Source organism: Camelus bactrianus, chromosome 16 (genome assembly GCF_048773025.1).
Source record: "Camelus bactrianus isolate YW-2024 breed Bactrian camel chromosome 16, ASM4877302v1, whole genome shotgun sequence".
NCBI classification, from domain to species: Eukaryota; Metazoa; Chordata; class Mammalia; order Artiodactyla; family Camelidae; genus Camelus; species Camelus bactrianus.
Genome location: NC_133554.1, coordinates 5,108,837 through 5,130,160, shown reverse-complemented (window position 1 = coordinate 5,130,160; position 21,324 = coordinate 5,108,837). Strand labels below are relative to the sequence as shown.

Sequence of the window (21,324 nt, the reverse complement as noted above, 5' to 3'; positions counted from 1 at the left end):
GGCACAGCTCTGTGTATCACAGCGCCCGTCCCTGCCCCATTTATAATGTCCGCACGGTGCACACCGGACCCAGGGTTTTGGCCATCTCGCCTCTGCTTCCCTGCTCTGCTTCTGTTCTTTGTGTCTTGATTCTCTGAGCCCTGCCTCCTCATTCCTCGCTCTTTCCCCGCGTTCCTCTGCTTCTTGTGCCCTCAAACTCCCTATCCTGAAAAGCACACGAAAGGGAAGGAGCCCTGGGACTTGCTCTCAAGTTCCAGCCTTTGCAGCCGGTGGTGGTGATGCTCACAGCCATGGTGGGGGTCCGTGGCGGGGCTCACACTCCCTGGTCTGCAGCTCCAGTGCAGAGGTCCCTGAGCATCTGAGGGATGTGGGTGTGCGGACGTGCAGGTCCTGAGCCCTGTTTCCAGCCCCCATCCTGGTCAGAGGGGCAGGAAAGCCCTCGATCCTCCCTGCCCAGAGCCACTGTCCCCATCCCGAGACGCCTGGAGACTGAGTTGCAGCCAGGCTCTGGGTGGCTACAGGCTTGGCCCTGTTCCCCAGCGTCCGGGAGAGAAGCCGCTGCTTTCCGCCGGCTTCACAAACACTGTCGTTATTCCTCGCTTTTTTGGCACTTGGTCTCGTGTACTGTTCCCATTAGCTCCGGCATTAAAGTCTCATTACTTGGGACATCTGTCCTCTGGACACAGTTGTGGTTCCCTTAGCCAAATGTCCTCTTCTGGGAAGGATGCTTCCCACCCAGACAGTCAATTCTCCTCTCCTCCTTCCGTCCTGCTGCTCCAGCGAGGAGGGGTTTGAGCGCTGAGAGGGTGTGCTGGTGCGGGGAGGAGCAGGAGTATGTCCAGAGCCCATCCGTCCCCTCCCTTCTCAGGTCCAGGGAACACAGATCCCCACCGCCACTCCCAGGGCTCGGGCAGGAAGGGGGCCGAACCCCATCATAACAAAGAAGCTGTTGCCAGGAGAGCTTCTCTCCCCCTATCCTAGGATCAGCCTCAGGTCCCATCTGTAGGGAACTCTGGCCTCGGTGACGCCCACTTCTGGGCAGCTGTGTCTGAGGGCGGGCTCATGTTAACCCACCTCCCCAAGTGAGAGGGCAGGAAGCCCAGTCTGAGAACTGAGATTGCTCCAGAACTTTCGGAAGAATCTGGATTCCAGCCTCCCTTTTGGACTTCTTACAACATCCTGAGAAATTTGCCTGAAGTTTCCCAGGGGTGCTATCCCGTAGGCTCAGGGGCTGTTCCCGCTCTGGGACGTCACAGAAAATGCAGCTCTTCTGTTTCTCTGTTGTCGGAGCGACAGCAGCCAGCTTCTTAGCCACCTCTGTGCCAGCGCCTCCTCCCCACCCCGAGCATGCGCGAAGGGAACCCAGCTTCTCGCGGAAGAACTGTCGCCTCTCTGTCTCTCTTTTAAGTCACATCATTAAAATGTTCCTTCTTGTTCCATTCGGTGTCTTTGTCCACGGGTGCTTCTTTGTCCATCTGTCTTTCTTTTGATTCCTCGTCACGTCTGTTGAGTTAGTTCCCCTTCCTTCAACTCCCCTCTGGCTCTCCTTCTTGAATTTGTCCCGCTATAACTTCATTAAGCTGCATCGATTCCGGTTCTGCTAATTCAAAATTTATCCAAATTGGACCTCAGCGAAGTTGCCTTCCTTTTCTCTGCCTGATAAAAAGCTGTGATGAACAGATTAATAGCTCAGACAAGACTGCGGGGACGGTGTGAGGCGCATACACCGTGGGGAAAGGCAGACTGTTTTCAAGCAGGCTCCTCCGTGGACAATTGGCATGCAAATGACAAATCACTCTTGTCTATTCAATAAAGTAGCTTCCCAAAGATCAGGTTTTTTTTTTTTTTTTTTTTTAGCCTAGTTTGTAATCCTGCAATGGCCCAGGAAGCAGTAAAAATGCGTTTCCTTTAAAATGTTTTATAATTTCCACGTCTGCTTTATTTATTGGGATTAGCCGGCCCCATTTCTGCCGAATTGGTGATGCTTGACTGTAGGCTGCTTCGAAATTCCCTTTTTAATTCCCTCTGGGGCTCCTGCTCATTTCCCCTCTTCTTTGTTTCTTTTCTTTTGTATTTCCCCGAGTTTTTAGAATCCAGAAACTCTCTCACTTGCGGCCTTGAGAATTCTGTGATGGACGATGCCAGTGCCCAGGACTCGCCTCGTTCCATCTTACCACGGGATGACCGGCTGGGCACACGAGCTTGGGAACCTGGGGCAGAGTTAGGATGGCTGGCCCTGCCTCTGGGAGAGCAGAGGACACAGATCTCTTTCTTTGCTCCCTCTGTTCTTTCTCTGTTGCCTGTTCCCCGCATCACGGTCCCCAACACGACTGATTGGATGGGCGAGACGGCATCGCACGCAGTGAGGGATGGGACAGGAGGCACTTAGACACATCACAGACAGGGACAGTGACCTCCCTCTCTTAACCTGCTTCTGTGGCTCTCCAGGGACCCCTAGAGAAGCCCCCTTTCTCTCACTCTTGGAGGCCGTCATCCGTCGTCCCCTGCCTTAGAGCATTATCTGAGATAGGAGGCGGGCTTCTCAGAACTTCTGTCCGTTTCTGTGCCCATGACCTTGGGTGAGTCCTTGGCCCCTCTCTGGTCTGTTGGCCCTGCTGTGGGCTAGGGGTTACCAAGTTGTAGATGCGTGTTCTTCTCTGGCCCATTCTGATCTCAGCACACCTGGGAGGCTCGTGAAACCAGAGTCTACATCTGTCCTTTCAAGTGCAAAAGCCCTGGGGCACGCTTTCCTTACATACTCCATTCATATAAGATTTCTCTCTGCAAATGGCCTCATGGGAATGCTGGTCTCTGTCATCTTCAACTCAGAGACTCTCTTGGTTGAAAGGGACTCGGGGGTGTTTTAGTGCCTCTCTCTCGGGGTGCCAGATCCCCCTCCTCTCTCCCATGTGCACCTAGATCTGGGGCTCCTCCTCCCACTGTGGGTGGTCCATTCTGTCCTTTAGTTACAATTCCAGTCAAGTCTCAATATTGCCTTCCCTGGCATGAGGTCTGCCCACCGGAGCAACCCAGAGGGAGTATGTCCTTTCTTCTGTGAGACAGAAGAACATCTCCTTGAAGGTGGCACTCAAGGCCCCCTTCAGTCTTCCTTTCTCCTGGATTAACACCCGTGGTTACAAGTTGGTTTCTCACGAGACATGGTGTCAAGGCTTCGTACCCGTGTAAAGGTTGTCCACGTGGAAACGGGGTTGTAATTCTATAGCAGAACGACAAGTGATGTTGCCAAGAGCCACAGGCAGGTTTCAGTCATTCAGACACAGTTCAAACATCTAAAGAATTTTTTGTTTTGTTTTTTGGGTCTCCAGCCCTAGGCACCAATCCATCTCCCCCACCGTGACGTCAAGAGGACATACCTGTTTGTCTGTTTTGTTCACACCTCTATTCCAGTGCCTAGAGCAGTGCCTGGCAAGAAGCAGGTGTTCAGTAAATACAGTTGAATGAATGAATGACAATTAATTAAAGTGGTGGGGGTGTTTCTTTGGTGTCCCCCACTCTTTCAATAGTTGCATTGATGTGAAGGTACTTGAGCTGGGAAATGACAATAATGTTTATAATTTTTTTTTTAAAGAAGGAGGGCAAGTACACCAGAAATTGACACAATGTTGTGAACTGACCATACTTCAATAAATATATATAGAGAGAGAGGGATTGGAGGGGAGAGAGAGAGAGAAAAGAAGAGAGGAAGGAAAGAAGGAAGAAAAAGAAAAAGAAGAAAGAAAAGAAAGAAGAAGGGTGGTAGGAAGAATGAAGGAAAAAAAAAAAACCTGAATCCTTTGCAGAAAATGCTGCCCGGGCCCATTTGACCCATTTGCCTTGTGATGCCCTGTAAGAATCCCGATCAGTTTTGCCCATGTTGTGACTCTCTTTGCTTTTTATCTCAAAGCTTCCTTGCGTGGTTTGTGGTGACCTTGCAGAAAGGAGCAAACAGACACTCTCTTTGCACTTGGCTCTCAAAGTCCAAGTTGAGGGTTCAGCGTGTGAGCAGATGCAGTTATGTCCTTAGGCCTGGGTGGGAGCTGTGGGATGTAGGCGGTCCCTTCTGGGGCGACCCACAGCCACGGCTGTGCCGCGTGGCTCGCTCCGCACACCAGGCGCTTTGCCGTCCGGCGCTGAGCCCGCCCTCCAGGACCCCCTCTTCCCTCTGTGGGCGCGTCCTTCTGTTGTGGTCCTGCCGGCTGGCACTGGGAGGTTGCATTTGGATTGATTTATCAATCAAATATTTATGTAGTGATTACAAGGTGCCAGGTTCTGTTCTAAGTGCTCTATGCTCATGAACTCATTTAATCTTCATAGCAACCCAAAGAGGTAGACATCATTTTTGGCCTTATTATTTTGACCTTATTTTTCCAATAAGGACACAGAACCACAGGGCACTTGAGTAGCTAGCTAGTGATCACCAATTTCCTAGGCGACCAGAATTCCAACCCAGGTACCCTGGGTCTGGAACCTCCATGCTGAGCCAGGAGGCTCTGCCGCCTTCATCCTGCCTCCACTTAGACGTAGGTCGGTGCCCGAAGCACGTCAGGAAGCGGCACCAACAGCACCAGTGGCAGCAGGCGCATCTGTTCACTCATCCGCCACCTGGCTGCCCTGGCGGGCCTGCTGGCGGGTCCCGGGAGCACTTCTGTTTCCCCAGTCCCGGACGGTAGCTGCCCTAGGCACGTCCGGAGCTTCGATTCGTCCTCAGACAGACAATCCAAATATTTCTGAGAAGGCTAGCCTTGGTGTGGATGCTCCCGAATTTCCCAGGCCTGGGTAGAGTTTCACAGGATGCGTCTGGCAAGGAATGGCGCATGTGGAGAAGATGCTGTTAGGGATGCACTGGGGCCCCCGGGAATGCATACTGGCTCTGTCTAGCTCGTGGGGAGTCATCGAGGGGCAGGCGCCTGTCAGGAGGCAGGGACCAGCCCCTCCTGCCCGGGTAATGCAGCCGGCAGGCCCAGCCTTCCCTGGCCGAGTTCGGCCGTGTGTACTGGCCGTGATGAATTCTGATTGTGCCGGGGACAACTCGGACCTGCAGAACGGCTCTGTGCAGATGCACGAACATTGTTATCACAACAAAGGAGATCTCCACATCCATTCGGAGCCTCTCTGTTTGAGGAGAGCGGTCTTGTGTGCGCACAAAGCCGGCAGCTGTGTTTTTCAAGTGGACTGTGAGAGAACCGGGGAAAAGGAGAACTAAATTAAGCCATTCTCCTTGGTCTGTGTCTATTAAAAATATGTTTACTTCCATTGTCCGGAGTGCATGTCACAGAGAAAAAAAGCACCCCGACTGCCCAGTGGGTCGGCAGGAGGACGAGGTTAGAGAGGACGCCAGCTGTTCCCAGAGAGTCAGTGTCAACGGAGAGCTCGGTCATCCGGGACTCAAATAACTGGCATCCGGCATTTGACAGGGGGCTGTTCATTCAGCTGGGGTGTAGTCTAACTCTGGTTTTAGGAGAAATGCCAAAGAAGTAGCTATCAGAATCTCCATGCTTGGTTCTGCAGTTTTTGTAGAGGTTCCCTTTCCTAGATTATCTACATTTCACTTAGTTTTTTTCTGGGAGGAGAACTGAAGATGGGATTGGTGGCCCTCTCATGGAAGAACCTTGCACTCTTAAAAAAAAAAAAAGTAATCGTATTCAGTATACTCTACTTCATTAGGCAGGAATGCTGTTAGAGAATTCTTCAAGACCTAAAGTGTTCTCATTAGTCCTTAGGAATAAAAACATTAAGCAGAACAGCTTATTCATGGAAGAGTTCATCTGTTTGGCCTTTTATCATACCTACTCGCCAGCATGCATTTCTCCCTCCTCCTCCCGCAAAGAGAAGGGTCCTGATTAGGGCTTTTAGCTCTCCAGCTTGCCTTGTTCTAGGCACAGAAAAACTCACTGAACACCAGCTTGACTTATTTTCCCCCTCCCGCGGCATGTGTGTGGTGAAGGCTGGTTTCCACTTGTTCCACATTAATGAGCAGAGATGTCCACGGGGTCTTTATGGAGAGCCTTGTTATTGAGATCGAAAAGACTTATCAGCTAAGGGTTTCTAGGTTCCCCACCTAATTTGAGGGGAACCTAAGTTTTACTCTCTGCTCAATGAGTGCAGATGGGGACAAAACAATTCCAGGTTTTTTATCTGGCACTGTCTGGCCACATTTGTTTTCAAACTTGGAAACTCCATGAAGTCCAGGGGCTGCTGGATGGAGAGAGAGGGCAGGAGCTCGGGAGAGCAGGGCTCTGGCTCTTACTCTGGCCTCGTGCAGAGCGGGGGTGCTAATGAAGTTTATTGGTGTTCTACTCAGAATTTCACTTGATGGAAGTTTGCTAAAACAGTGTGAAAGCTTTCACAGCCGTGTTGTTGGTGACTCACTAAGGTGAATAGAGATGGGCAGTTGGGTGGCCGCTGAGTTCTGTCTGGGGAGGTTTTTCTGGTAAAGATTGAACATGCTGTACAATTTTGTGTTCAGAGACCGTTGCAGGAACATAGCAGGTGAAAAAATAAAAGTAATTAAGTGGATGGAGGATTGGAAGGAAAGATGGATGGAGTATTGGATGGATTGATATTTGGGTGGATGGACGGTGTATAGGATGGATGGATGGATGGATATGCAGACAAACGGGGGAATGGATAATTCAGTGATATAAAGTCAGTCTCTGTAGTTTAACCTACTTATGTTTGATATCTGGATTTACCACTTACTAGCTGTGTGGCCTCAGGCAAGATGTCTAACCTCTCAAAGACTTAGTTTTCTCATCAGTACGATGTGGTTACTGATAGCACCTACTGTATGAGGTCGTTTTGAGGATTGTATAAGATAACGCATGACAGAGTTTAGCACTCTGTCTGGCCCATAGTACCAGCTCCGTAAATTATAGCCTTTGATTTCCCAAGCTGGCAAGACTATGAAGCAATGTTATAAAAGGTTTTGTTGTTACAAACAAGGTTGTGTTTATCTTTCTACTGCCTTTTTACAAAAGATTTCATGTCTTGAATGTGGTTGGCAACACATCAAATTGTTGACCGGACTTGGTCCCTACGGTTGTTGAGATAACTCAACACTCAAGGAAATTCAGACGCACTTTCATTCCTTGGGATCACTGACAACAGTAACCAAAGTCTTAAGTGAGTAATAATTGGTCTTGACCGGAACCACTCACTGACTAGTTGTTTCCCCATGCCCCAGTATTAACTGACACTTGCTAAATTGGCAGACCCAGCTGGAGGGACCAGGGGGGCTCCTTCGAGCTGACACCTCATAGGAAAATGAGATGTACTGAGAGTCGGCCCCCCTGAGCAGAAGGACAGAGGACTGAAGCCAGAAGCCCTGGGTTTAAATTTCTGTTCCATCGTGGTCTAGTCCTGGGATTAGTCTGAGCCTCAGTTTCTTGTTTAAAATTGGGGTCACCATAGCTGCAAAGGTCTCAGGTTGACACACTTAGGCGAGCACACTTAGAACCTGTTCAGTGCCATCCAAACGTAAGACGTTTGGTCCCAGTTAAACAGATGGTTAATACACAAACAACAAGTACTGAAGAAGCCGAAAATGTCCTGGCCTGAATGATCAGAATGACTGTTTTCCCTGCTCAGATTTGCTGCCCAATTAATTAACTCTCCCCTGCTTGCCGCACATCCGCGAAAGCCAAGGAATCCATGTGTGGCGAACCAAGGCAATTACCTAGATAATTCAGGCAAAAAGCATTCGTTTGTCTCACACATCCATATACCTCAGAAGTGGCTCTGGGGGTGGGGGAGATGGGCGCGAGCAGGGCAAAGAGCAGGATTGTTCAGATTCTTAAATTAGGCATCTGTAGTTGGCCTGGTCGGGGTGGGGGTGAGGGTGGGGGACGGTCGCCCTCAGCTGAGTACCAGCCTCACGCCTCACTCACCCGTCTCCGTCTCCCCCTGATGTTCTTTCCCTTGGAAGGTCTCTCTCGGAGCCCCCCACTCTCCCATCTCTCACCTTCTGAATCACTTTCTCTGAATTTGTCTTTGACTGTCTTCCCCATTTTCTTCCTGGCTCTGTCTGCCTGCCTGTCTCTGACCCTTTGATTCTGTCTCCCCCCGCCCTCCCACCACCCTCTCTCTCAGCATCTCTGTCTCTTTCTTTCCTCCCTCATCCCTGAATCTCTCCCTCTGCCTCTCTCTGGCTCTGAGTCTCTGACTCCGTCTCTTCCCATCTGTTTGGCTCCGTTTCTGTCCATCTCTCTCTGCCCATTTCCTTTCCCTCTCTTCCTTTCTTTTTGTTTTTTTATTTGTTATTTTAAATGGAGGTATTGGGGCTTGAACCCAGGTCCTCGAGTCTCTCTGTGTTTGCCTTGTGTGTCCCTGTCTCTCCCCTCCGTCCAAGTCTCCGCCCCTCTCTCAAACCCTGAGAGCTGCTCTCCTCTTTCACAGAATCCCCTCCCTCTTCCTCGGTGACCAATTTTCTTTCCTGCAGTGAGGAAGTAGCTCAGGCCTTAACCCATTTCCTCTGGCGCGTCCAAATTAATTAGGTGAGGCTGGGAGCGCACGTTTCACAATTAGAATAATATTTACCCAGCACCCTGGAGAGAAGGGGGACGGGAGACGGAGAGGAACGGGAGCAAGGAGAGAGGTCGGCGAGCCCAGGAGCTCAGGGAAGGGAGCGTGGTTGGAGGCAGAGCCGGCACTGTCGGGGATGAGGGCCACCTTTCTAGCTGCCAGAGGGTCCTAGGAAAGCGGGCTCTCGGAGAACAGTGTTCAGGGGCCAGGGAAGCTCACAGTGGAGGTGACCAGGACCACTGCCTGGCTGCCAGGCTCCTTGTTGGGACCACACATAGCAGGGTCCCTGCCCCTAGGTGCATGGTCCTCCCCTTCGGGGGTGCTGCCCTGCTCAGTCCTAACAGGGCACCTGGCGAGGGTACAGTGCGAGTCATTATAGTCAGGAGGAGACAGCGTGACTGTAACCCACTTAGAATTCACTCTCTATCAGGACGCCAGACACAAGCAGGGGTGCTCTGAGGGGCCTGTGGTCTCAGTGCCTACGTCCTGCGGGGCCTCTTGGGAGGTGGGCACCAGGAGTCCCCCCTCATGCTGGGAGTGCTGATCTCAGTTTGAAGGTCTCTCCTCTTCTGGATCCTCCATGGCCAGTAAGCCTGGAGCGAATCTGCCGTGCGTTTGCCGTTTACGCTGTCCTTATGGACGAAAGGGACGTGGGGCTGAACGCCCGACAGAGGCTGAGGCAGGGGTGCTCTTCTTTCCTTTCTCTGTTTGAGTGACAGCCGAGCAGTGTGCCAAGACCTGAGGAAACGTTAATGGCCCAGACAGTCAAGATCCCCCTCCTTCCAGACGTTCATTTCAGCGTCCCCGGCGCCACTTGTCCCCGAGCCCAGCCAGCGTCCAGGCTCGGTGCAGGCTGCTCAGGGTATCTGTGGAACTCGACTGCGTTAAATCAAAGACCCGCTTCATTAGTGCTACGTGGATGTGGACCAGAGTCCTCAGCCTCACCACTGCTGACGCCTGGGGTGGGGTTATTCCTTGCTGTTGGCAGGGCTGGGGTTGTCTGGTACGTGGTAGGCTGTTTAGCAGCCCCCCTGGCCTCTCCCCACCAGATGCCAAAGGCACTTCCATCCCCAGTTCTGTGACAACAAAAATTGTCTCCAAACATTGCCAGCTGAAGGGCAAAAATCACCGACACTGATGTAGATTTAGCCCTGGCCTTCCGAAAGCATGGTCTTAACCACGTGGCTCCGTTTCCCTTCAGAGATACCTGAGAGGCAGGCGTCTTTATAAGAACTTGGGAGGTAAGAAAAAGAAAAGGAATATAACTCTTTTTTTTGTAATAGAAGCTTTATTGAGATATAATTCATCTACCATTAAAATTCATCCTTAAATTTAAAAGTGTGCAGTTCGGTGATTTTTTTATACATTCATAGAGTTGTCCAGAGATCCTGGCTATCTAATTCTAGAACATTTTCATTATCCCCCCCCCTGCCAAAAATACCCCATACCTATTAGCAGTCATTCTCCATCTGCCCCTCCCTCAGCCCCTGGTCACTTCACAGTTACTTTCTGCCCCTATGGATCTGCCTAATCTGGATGTTTTATACACATTGAGTCATAGCACGTGGCCTCTTGTGACTGGCGTCTTTCACTTAGCATGTTATCTTCAAGGTTCATTCATGTTGCAGGATGTGTCAGCGCTTTGGTGCTTTCTAAGGCTGAATAGTAATCCACTGTGTGAACACACTACCTTTTGTTTATCCGTTCATCAGTTGATGGACAATTGGGTTATTTCCACCTTTTGGCTATTATTAGTAATGCTGCTGTGAACTTTCAGATACAAGTTTTGTGCAGGCGTATGTTTTCCTTTCTGTTGGGCCCATACCTAGGAGTATTCTAATCGCTGGGCCATATGGTAACTCTGTGTTTAATATTTTGAGGAACTGCCAGGCTGCTTACCAATTTCTCCACACCCTTGCGAACACTTGGTAGTGTCTTTCTGGTTGTAGATGTCATGGTGGGTGTCAAGGGGTATCTCACTGTGTTTTCGATTTACACTTTCCTGATGACTAGTGATTTGAGCTGCTTTTCATATATACCTTCTTTGGAGAAATGCCTAATCATATCCTTTGTCCATTTTTGAATTGGGTGGTTTGTTTTTTATTGTTGAATTGTAAGGGTTCTTTATATATTCTGGATGCAAATCTCTTGTCAGAGAGATGACTTGCAAACATTTTCTCCCATTCTGTGGGTTGTTTTTCCTTTTCTTCATGTTATCCTCTGGTGTTTTTGATTTTGGTGAAGTCTAGTTTACGCCTTGTTTTCTTTTGTTGCTTGTGCTTTTGATGTAACTTCTAAGAAACCACTGCCAAATCCTAGGTCACAAGATTTACTTCTCTATTTTCTTCTGAGAATTTATAGTCTTCGCTCTGATATTTAGGTCTATAATCCATTTTGAGTTAATTTTTGTATGTGGTGTAAGGTAAGGATCCAGTCTCATCCTTTTGCGTGTGGATATCCAGTTGTCCCAGCATCATTTGTTGAAGAAACTTCTTTCTCCATTGAACGATCCTGGCGCCCTTGTCGAAAATCAGTTGAACACAGATGTGTGGGTTTATTTCTGGACTCTTCAATTCTACTCCGTTGTATTTCTGTTATGATTTTTAACTCACTATTTCCTTATCATGGAAAGATGGCAAGTGCCTTTGATAAATAGAAAGGTGAATGAATCAAGGTAACTTGCATGGATATGTGATTGTAAAGTATAGAAAATAGTTTTCACATTCTGGAATTAGAAGGGATCTTAGAGGTCATGTTAGTTCAAATGCTTTGTTTTGCTGGTGGGGACTACAAAGATTAAGTTTCGATTTCAGAGGGTAACAGATCTGCCCCGATTCACAGTTTATCCGAGGCAGGGCTGGGATTAGAACCCAAATCTCTTGACCTTCTAGGGCAATGTTTTTTTTTTTTTTTTTTTTCTATTCCCAGGCCCCACATCTCAGGTCTCTTGACCCAGACCCCAGGTCTGCCCGAGCTTCCTTTACTGTGTGAGTGAGGGTCTGTGTCCTCCATCACTTCTTGGTCCGTGGAAGTGAATGTAGAGAGTTGCGTGTGTCTCTTCCTTCCCTTGGAGCCTGAGAAAGAAGAAAGCCAGTCGTGGCAAAGCACTTGGAAAATCTGAAATTGCTATATAAATGCCACTAAATGATAAGATTGCCAGCTTGATGCTCTTCTCCCAGGAAGGTTCAGCATGTCAGAGGCGGCATGATGAGAGGAAACAATTCACTCTCAGACACGTTTTTAAACTGCTGTGTTTGTCACTTTCCAATGGGGCAGAGTGGCTGGGAGCTAGAATCCCGGTGTGAGTGGAGCCTTGGGGTGGGCTGGGCATGGCCAATCTTCGGAGGGGGGCAGGCTGGCTGGGAGGGGCCTGGAGGCATGGTGCCTGCCTGCCCCTCAGGGACCCCCCAGTGTCATGCACTGAGAACCAGGGACCTGGCCCTGAAATGACAATATCCGGGTGGTGGTCCCTTGTGGCTCAGAACATCCCTGCATGTCTGTTTCCTATTGATGATGGTTTCATATATCATACCCACGGAGGGGGTCCTGCTGGAGACCAGGCTGGGGAGTGATTGCCCCTAAGTGGTGAGCCCCGCAATGGCAGGAATTATGTTCTCTTTACCTCCGCTCTGTAGTGACAGGTGCACGCCCAGTCCTCAACAAACACATGCTTTGTTACCCAAGAGAGGTGCTGAGTGAATAAAGGCTGCTCTTGGGGTGCCTGGCCTCCCCAGCTACAGCGGCGTCCCCTGCATCTCTCTTTCCTCCTGTGTGTGTTTTCCCCCCGGGGTTTGTGATAGCTTCCTCCTCTGAACCCCAGCTGTGTTCACCGTCTGCACCGTCCTTGTGTTCAGACATTTATCATTTTATCAGTACGTCCTGCCTTTGTGGCTGAATCACACCTTTCTTTGACAACCAGAGCTGTGTTTTGTAGTTATTTGGGCCACCCGTATAGAGTACATGCTCCTCGGTGTGTGTCCTTCAGTGGGGAAGTTGGTCCCCCTGACATTAGTAACCCGACCCTGAACTTGAGGCCAGTGGTGGCAGCCCTTTACTGTAGCGGCGTTCCGAAAGCCAGCTGCTGTAGGAGTCTGCCTGGCACAGGGGGTGATCTGGGGAGCTAGGATTTTGAAAGGGCTTACAGTTCATTGGTGTGAAATGAGTGAAAGAAAGAAACCGTGATTACAGCCTTTTAGCGCCTGGACCCCTGGGCATGGCAACCTCTACCCCGTGTTCCCACCGAGACCGGCACCAGCTGATGCTGGAACTGTTCAGAACTGAACTCTGGGCCTCCGTCCATCAGAAGAGCCGATGGAAGTGGTCCAGCTTCCTTGGCAGTTGCGCTCAGCTGCCCGGTGAATCTCACTGTGTGATCTCTTTCCCTTTCAGGGCTCTGGCCGACATCTTAAGGCAACAGGGACCAATCCCCATAGCACACTGTGAAAGAGAAACTGTCTCGGCTATCGACAGCTCTCCCAAAGAGAACACGCCGGTCAGGTCGTCCTCCAAAAACCACTACACCCCCGTGCGCACAGCTAAGCCGACTCCAGGTAAGTGAGAGCCGGTCACCTTGAGTCTTTGCCGAGGCTGTGAGAGGTTTCGGTGGTGCTGGCCAATCATGGAGCCCTGAGCTGTGAGAGGCTGTAATGGGCTGGTGGGCTTGTGGAAGAGTCCGGGGACTGGCCCCCCTGGAGAGAGCTGGGTGTGCGAGATTGCCGCCGCTGAGTGGAGTGTCCGGGCTGGAGGCGAGCTGACGATCTGTGATTTAGTGAGCATCGGCCTAATTCTCTTTCCCGAGAGGGAGCTTGCAGCAGCCTGGGTGGAGTATGGTCACCCTCTTGCCCATGCACGTGGTGGGAAGATTGAGGCTGCCTAGGACGCTAGATACGTGACAAGAAGTGGCTGCAGTCAAATGTAGAGACTGCTCAAGTGTCGGAACCTCAGACAGCACTGCCCGAGGGCAGGGCTTCTGCCTGTATTGTAGTTGACCGTTTCCTGTGCTCCGTCAGTTCTCGGGATGTGGGATGCATTTCCACATAGGAGCAATATACGTTTGACTCTTACGTGGTCACGACTATAATCCGCACGGAACAATAAACAAAGCGAGGAAATTAGGATCAACAGTATAACCCTACATTCCTGGGGATCTTGCTTTGTGCCAGGTGTTTTGCTGAGCATTTGACACGTATTTTCTTTCTTGTTTTTTTCACAGCAGTCTTAAAAGTGCTTCTATTATCCCTGTTTTAGATGAGGGACAGAAAGGTTCAGTGCTTTTCCCAAGGATATATGGTTGGTAAGAAAGCAAGCCCGGATTCAAAGTGAGGCATGTGGGGACCAACAGTCAGGTCTAGAAAACTCTCGTCTCCTAGTCCAGTTTGCAAAGTGAATGCAAAGTGTCTGAGCGGACAGTGTCCTTCCCAGTGCAGCCGGGGAAGCTGGTTCTCATCGCGAGCGCTACCAGGCAGCCTCCTGCTGACCCCTGTCTCAGGCACAGCTTCCGCTTTGGGACTTGGATTTGGAATCACCACATCTTTCATTCAATAGCTTTTCAAAGGATGGGCTGTATGTTCTGAACTAAACCTGCAATAAAGGTATGTCACCACTAGGTGGTAATGGGTGCGTTCCAGATTCAGACTGTAGCAGACATGCTGTTGAGACCAAATTTGCTCTCTGTTTATTCTTTAATTTTAAAAAATATGTTAAATCGGAAATCACATACTTGCCTTTAAGGTAATAGAGTTAAATCTTTTAAGAATCTGATAAAAGTTAAGGACATCTTCCTCTTCCAAAATATATACATATACATATACCCACCCAATACTTTGCATAGGATTTAAGGGGATTTATAGACCTGATTTAAAAGTAAAGATGAGAGATCCACCTTTGCAAAACAAGTCTAAGATGCATTTTTTAACCTTAATATCATAGATGTTTATAAAGTAAGCAGAACGAATGGGCAAAAACATCTAGACCATTGGTTATCTCCCCAGCAGCGTATTAGAATCACCAAGGAGCTCTTGAAAAAGCTGGTGCCTGGGCCCCATAAATGAACCAGAATTTTTTGGGGTGCTGCTGGCAGCATGTTTTCTAAAATCTCTTGAAAGTGATTCTAACATGCAAACAGAATCAAGAGCCACTCGTCCAGAGGGAGCCCTTTACTTTATGAATGAGGACACCGACGGGCTATGCCAGCAGTTCTCAAACTTGCTGCTCATTGGACTCACCTGGGGAGCTGTAACTATTAAGGGTGCCTGGGCCCCGCCCCCCCCGAGATTATAATTTAATTGATGTGAGGGTGTGACCTGCACATGAGGTGGGGGCATGTTTCTAATACAAGGTGGTTTTAATATGGGAGTTCAAGAATCGCTGGGCTGTGGAAATTGCAGAAAGGTGCCATTCTAACGAACCCTTATTAACGTTGTTCGCCGTGTAATCTAACCTGGGTGTTATGACCATCTTTGAGCGAGGCATTTCTGTTTCTCCCAAGACTCACGGGGGTTTGAAGTCAAGGTTCCCCAGAACCTTGTCTGTGATTCTGGAACTTCAGGTCTAGTTTACCTGCACCCCTCTCTGTTCCGATTTTCTCTGTCTCATACACAAACCAGCTAGTTCCAGCCATTCAGTCCAGACCGATTAAGTGGACAGTCTTGATTTGTCCTTAAATGCCTGACTGGGCGGGAAGGTTTGTCATTTCTTCTGGTTTCTGTGTGCGTCCTCTCCTCTGTTGATCTGAAAAGAGATGCTTATAGTTACATGATTCACCCCTATGTTTTGAGAAATCTGTCCCTGCATTTCTTAAATTGGAACTCTTCTCTTGGCTTTTAGAGGTGGGAATTGTTCCCTGGCCCAGAAAACATTCTCAATGGTGATACTTAAATTTGAAAGCAATTTCATAGCAATCTGCAGCGTCTACAGCTATAATGGACACGACCGCTTTCCCAAATAGCTGGTATCCTTTGCCACGAACCACTGAGCAGAAGTTTAAACACAACTTTGTGTAAGTGTTCCAAGTGGAGATTTATTGCGATTTTTGCTATCGGTCAGATCAGCAAATCACCAATCACGGGAATATGGTTGCAAGAGTCTTGGAGGGGGATCTTAAGGAAGATTTCTGGAAATCCCAGGAGGCATCATAGCATTGAGTTGTTTTACTACTCAAAATACTGTCCCTGGACCAGCCGCATCAGCATCACCTGGGAATCGCAGGCCCCATCTCACCTGCTAGCTGGGAACCTGCATTTTCATATCCTGTCCTTAGACCAGGCAGGGTCCGTGGGGTGGTGTCAGGGAGGAAAGTCCCTGGCCCCGAGCCTTCTGTGCTTGGCTCCTGCCTGAGGCACGTCCTCCGAGGATGAAGGGGCTTTGCAGGGTTTCGTGGGGCTCAGGGCCTTGCATGTCAAAAGCACATGCTCATTTGGCTTAGGGAGTAAAGTGAGGGTCCTGCCTTAATAAGAATAAAAACAATGATACCTTGAGTGCTGAGTACCTACTCAGTGCTGGGTAGTCTGTTAGGTACTGGATTTATAATAGAGAGTGGATTCTGTAGCATTTCTTAGGTATAGGAGCTCCTATTCCCACATCAGCAGAAAATTCCTTTTCTCTCCTGTAAGACCCTTTTTTCTTAACTCTTCTAGAAATCCCTTTCCAGGTTTAAAAGGGACTTCAATGTTGGACAGTTACTTTGGACACAGAGAATCAATGAAGCCCATTTCCATCTCCCACCCCTCAGATCTGGCTGCCTCTAGACCCTCACTCCTCAAAGTGTGGTCCACAGACCAGTCATGACTGCATCCCCTGGGAGCTCGTGAGAACTCAGAACCTGCATTTAACAGGGGCTTCAGGCGATTTGTACACACACTGGAGCTGAAGAAGATCCCTTTAGCACAGCGATCCTCAGCCCTGACTGCACACGGGGACGGTGTGGGCAATGCTGAAAATACTAATGCCTGGCCCTTCCCCCAGAGATTCTGGTTTAATTGGTCTAGGGTAGAACCTGGGTGTTAGAATGTTTCAGAAACTTCCCCCAGGGTTCCATTGTTCAGCAAACTGAGACCCGGAGCCAGAGGGAGATGGTCAAATAAGAACAGCACCCTGGAGGGCTGTGGAGTTTGAGTTCACGTCAAGACACACAAGATCAAGCCCCGGTGGTCCTTCTTAGTGGGCCGCAGGGACACAGCCTCTCCACGGCAGGGGGCGGGGGCAGCGGAGGACTCAGGCTCTTTTGAGAAGAGGGCTGGGGTCGGTCTGCAGCTGTGAATGGGACACCTGGGCAAAAGCAGGCACAAGCAGTGATACAGCCGGCCCTCCATGTCTGCGGGGTTTGCATCCATGGATTCAGCCCACCTCGGATCCTTTGCTATAGTTACCATCAGTGGTTGGTTGAATCCGCAGATGTGGAACCCGCAGATGCAGAGGGCCGGCCGTGGGACTTGAGCATCCTCAGAGTTTGGTGTCTGTGGCCGTCCTGGAATCAATCCCTTGGATACCAGGGGCCGGCTGTGTCAGAACTGATCAGAGGGCCAGGCAGAGCCAGGCGTCAGGAAATGCCCCACACCCAGAGTTGCGGGTTCCCTGAGCCCGGGATCTCACAGGCTTGCGGTGGGCTCGCATGACCTTCGTGGATGGGGAAGGGTGGGGACCATGTGTGTTCACCTGGCCTGACTCACTCCCAGAGAACCTAACTTGTCCCCTCCCTGCACGTCAGTGTATGTCACCAGCCAGGAAGCTCTTCCAGAGTTTTCATTATGCGGGCACGATTGATTGAATCATCGTTTGCATCATTGTCCACATGATTGAATTCCATGTCTCTCCCCCTACAACACATGGCTCAAAGGCCCAAACCTTCAGTCACCCGTTTGGTCTTCTGGCTTGGCCAATCCCCATCCTGGAACTGTCTGGGTACCCACCATGAGTAACAAAGACACTCCGTAAAATGGGGTTAATAATAATAGCATTTGCCCCCTAGGGCGGCTGTGGGAAAGCATGAGATGAAATGAGCTTTAACGTAAAGCGATCCGAGCAGCCTCTGACAGAGGGACACGCTGTTGGAAGTCTGCACTGTCTCATGTGTTGCTCACCAGGCCACACGTGGCTGTTAAGTGCTTGAAGCATGTTTCAGAGCTCACAAGATTTCAAAGAGTTTGCGTGAAAAAAAAGAATGTAAAATATCTCCAAAATTTTTTATATTGATTACATTTGAAATGATAGTATTTTGGATATCTTGGGTTAAATAGAATCTATTAGTAAGATTAATTTCATCTGTTTCTTTTCACTTTTTTTTAACATGACTGCTAAGAAATGTGAAATTACATATGTGGGTCACATCTTTGACTTGCATCCCGTTTACACTGAACAGCTGATTTAAGTGTCAGTGGTATCGAGTGTCTACTGAGTTCAAGTGTCAGTCACGAACAGAAATCCCCTCCATCTCGGGAGCTCCCATTGTAATGGGGGAGACACAAAGTGAACGAGTAAATGATTTCAGAGAGTGCCAAATGCTCAGACACGCTCAGGCAGGTTAGAGGAACACTGGGGAGAGGGAGCTGCTTTTGAGAGTGTGGTCCGAGGAGGCATTGTTTGACCTGGTACCCGACTGACGAGGAGGAGCCAGCCACAGGGAGAGCTGCAGGAAGAATATTTTAGACAGAGGGACTGGCAGATGCAAAGGCCCTGAGGCACAAGCAAAGCTGGTGTGTTCAAAGAACAGAAAGCAGACACGGGTCTGGAGGGTCGTAAATGAAGAAGCAGCGTGATGAGAACAGAGAGGTAGATACGGGCCGGTCACCCAGGGTTTGGAGGGCACAGTAAGGAATGTGGATTTTATTTCACTGAGATGATCTGGTTTCTGCTTTAACCAGACAGCCTAGCTGGCAGTGGGCTCTGTGGAGAAGCAGGACAACCAGCTAACATTTCTGATAGAAAGGTGGGTTAATGAGGGAGCTTCCTCTGACTTCCTGCTCCACGAGAAGACACCCTTCCCATAACGAAGGCCTGAGCAGCGACGCCCTGTGGGTTTCAGAATCGAGGCCCAAATCCTGACAGGCCTTAGTCCAGGGCTCTTCAACAGGGATTGGCAGACTTTTTTCTGAAAAGAGCCAGATTGTAAATATTTTAGACTCTGTGGCCATAAGATCTCCATTGCAGCTGCAGGACTGTGTCACAGTAACTCTAAATGATGGGCCCCGCTGCGTTCCCGTAAAATGCTGTTTACAAGAAGAGACGGTGGGCAGGGTTAGGCCCATGGCTGCAGTTTGTCCATCCCCGTTCTTCACCTCGCTCTCAAAAGCCTTCCACGGCACCTTCCACAGTGACCTTTGCTTCCACATGACAGGTGACCAGGGACACATCCCTCACCAGGACACTGGGGGGGAATTCATGGTCAGTGCAGGGCCGTGACCCGGGGGGGGGGGGGCTCCGTAAAGTCAGGCCCCATGTCCCTCCTCCCTCTCCTGTGACTCGGGCCAGGATGCTGCTGGGATCCCGGTTTCACAGCAGGCGGGTCGATGGGTTATCACGTCACGGCCGAGACCTGGGTCCTCAGCCTCACCTTGGCATTTTATCCACCACCGGGGTGATGATGTCAAAAGCATGCTTATTCCATCACAGGTGATGTGTCACCAGGAGGGGTGGCCAGCAGCCCCCGATGATGACAGGCTCAGGGTTCCAGAGGTCTCCAGGGGCGTGGACACCCCAAGGTTCCATCTGCTGTTTGAAGCTCCTCCTTCGACTTGTATCTCGGATCCTGTTGACTGCTGGTCCTCAGCCGCCTGGCTCCCTTGCTCCTCGCCCCGCCCCCATGCCTACCAGCTCTGTTCCTTCAGGTGTAAATGTGCTCCCCCCCACCTTACACAGGAGGAGAGCCCTCCCTCCATTTCACACCCTCCTCCTGCTTTTTCTCTCCTTGACAGTCGAGAGCTTTGCAAAACACTCATCCACACCTGCTGCCTCTACTTCCTCTCCTTCCACCTGCCCCCACCTTCACGCTGGCTCCCATCCCCTTCCCGCAGCTCCCTGGCCCCCTTCACACAGTCCCGGGGGCCAGGGCGCAGGCTCCGCGGGGATCTGCGGCTGGACTGGGCCTCCCACCCCTCTTCACCGAAGCCAACGCTCCGGCCACCCAGGCCCACTCAGTTGCCGGGGAGCAAGTTCTCCCTGGCCTCCCAGGCTCCTCTGCTCTTCGGTTTGTCTAGAATATTCTTTCTGCCCACTCTCTCTCAGCCTCCCTGTTCCTCCTCCTCTCCCAGGGCTTGGCTTACCTCCCCTGACCTCTGGCTGGCTCGGCCCCTCCCCTGGGTGCCCGGCCCTGCAGAGTCCAGGGAGTGGGTGCAGGGTGACACCCCAGCTTGGAACCCAGCTGTGCCTCTTCCTGGCGTGGGACCCTGACCAAGCGGCATAGCCTCCCCGGGCCTCTGCTTCCTGGTCTGTAAACCAGGATCGTAATCTCTCCCCTGTGTGTCATAAGGAGGATCAAATGTGTCAGTAAGTAACCTGTCCTGTCCAGTCTCCCTACAGCATGTCTGCTGTCAGCCCAGCTCAGGGCCTGGCACACTTGAGCCTTGATGTGAACAGCACATAAAAATCCTGTGTTGGGTCAGAAAAACCAGTAAGGCCCACGTGGGGAACAGCGGGCTGTGTGAGTTGTAGGATGTAGCTGACTGTCTGGTGTGAGTGCACAGAGCCGGTGGTCAGTAGCTCTGGAAACAGAAGATTGCATTGAAAGGACCTTGGATCCGGATCTGGATCCAGGGAGGTGAGCCGCCTGCTCTTCTCATGATTAATGTGTCCTGCTGTAGACACCCATGCCCGGGGCGTCCCAGGGGAGGGACTGGCCACTGGGAAGCCAGAGAACCTGGTCTTTAAGTGATATTAACAATGGACTTTGCTTTAAAGTACTTTCCATGCGGTGACTTGTTTAAATTTTGTAGTAACCTGATGAGGCAGCCCTACGATCAGGCCCACTTTGCAGATGAGGAGACTGAGGCCCAGGGGGCTGGTCTGGGCCCTGAAGGCAGGCAGTCTGACCCCAGAGCCCACGCCCTGAGGTCATACTGACCAGAGGTGCAGACAGGGCTCCGGGAGCCGCTGCAGCTCTGTGAAGCCTGTCCCCCGGCCGTGGGTCCACGCCTGCCCCGGCTGCCTGGTGTAGGACCTGGGCCTGCAGGGAGGACGCCAGAGGAGGGCAGATTGCTCAGCCCGAGGGCAGATATTCTCACGACAAAGTGAGCCCCTCTGCTCCAGGACCGACCACCTTGCCACAAACGGGGCACTGGCCCAGGATGCATTTAAGCAGGGGGCTGGGGGAGCCAGGGGGCATTTTCAGCTGGGCTGCGGGCTGCCCTCGCTGGTTCTCCCTTTCTGAGAGTGTAGTAGGACGAGTAGCTAGCCTTTGAGGGCTGACTGCTCAGAGCTTGCTCCTGCGGGTGCTCTCACTGCCCCAGCAGAGAGGGGGCTGCAGGGGCCGGCCGGTGGGGCGGCCTGTATGGTGGCAGTGGGGGGGGGGGGCTTGTCAGTGGCGGAGGTGGGTCTGGCCCAGGCAGCCTGATCCTGAGCTCACGCCCCTGGAGGCCACACCAGCTCGGTGTCCTCTTCAGATTCTGTGAGCCCCGGGGGCAGAGCCCAGCTTGGGCCAAATCGCCATCCCGTCCTCGGTGCTAGGCTTGTCTTGAGTGGAAGGGCTCCTTCCCGCTTCACCACTTGATGCCGTTTGGGAAGTGAGTCCTGAGCTTGTTCCAGTCCTGTTGGGGGGGTGGGTGAACGGCTTTTCCCAGCCCAGGGTTGCCTCGAGAAGGGGTGCGCCCCACGCGG

At 51.0% G+C, this 21,324-nt stretch overlaps 1 protein-coding gene across 1 annotated transcript in view; it reads left to right on the top strand.

Moving 5' to 3' along the window:
• Nucleotides 1–21,324, top strand: part of LOC123619928 (protein shisa-6-like) — a 115,868-nt gene that overhangs the window by 9,643 nt on the left and 84,901 nt on the right. Inside the window, exon 2 of the mRNA XM_074342148.1 lies at nt 12,910–13,070. Coding sequence (XP_074198249.1) covers nt 12,910–13,070 — 161 coding nt within the window. The remainder of the gene's footprint in view (nt 1–12,909; nt 13,071–21,324) is intronic.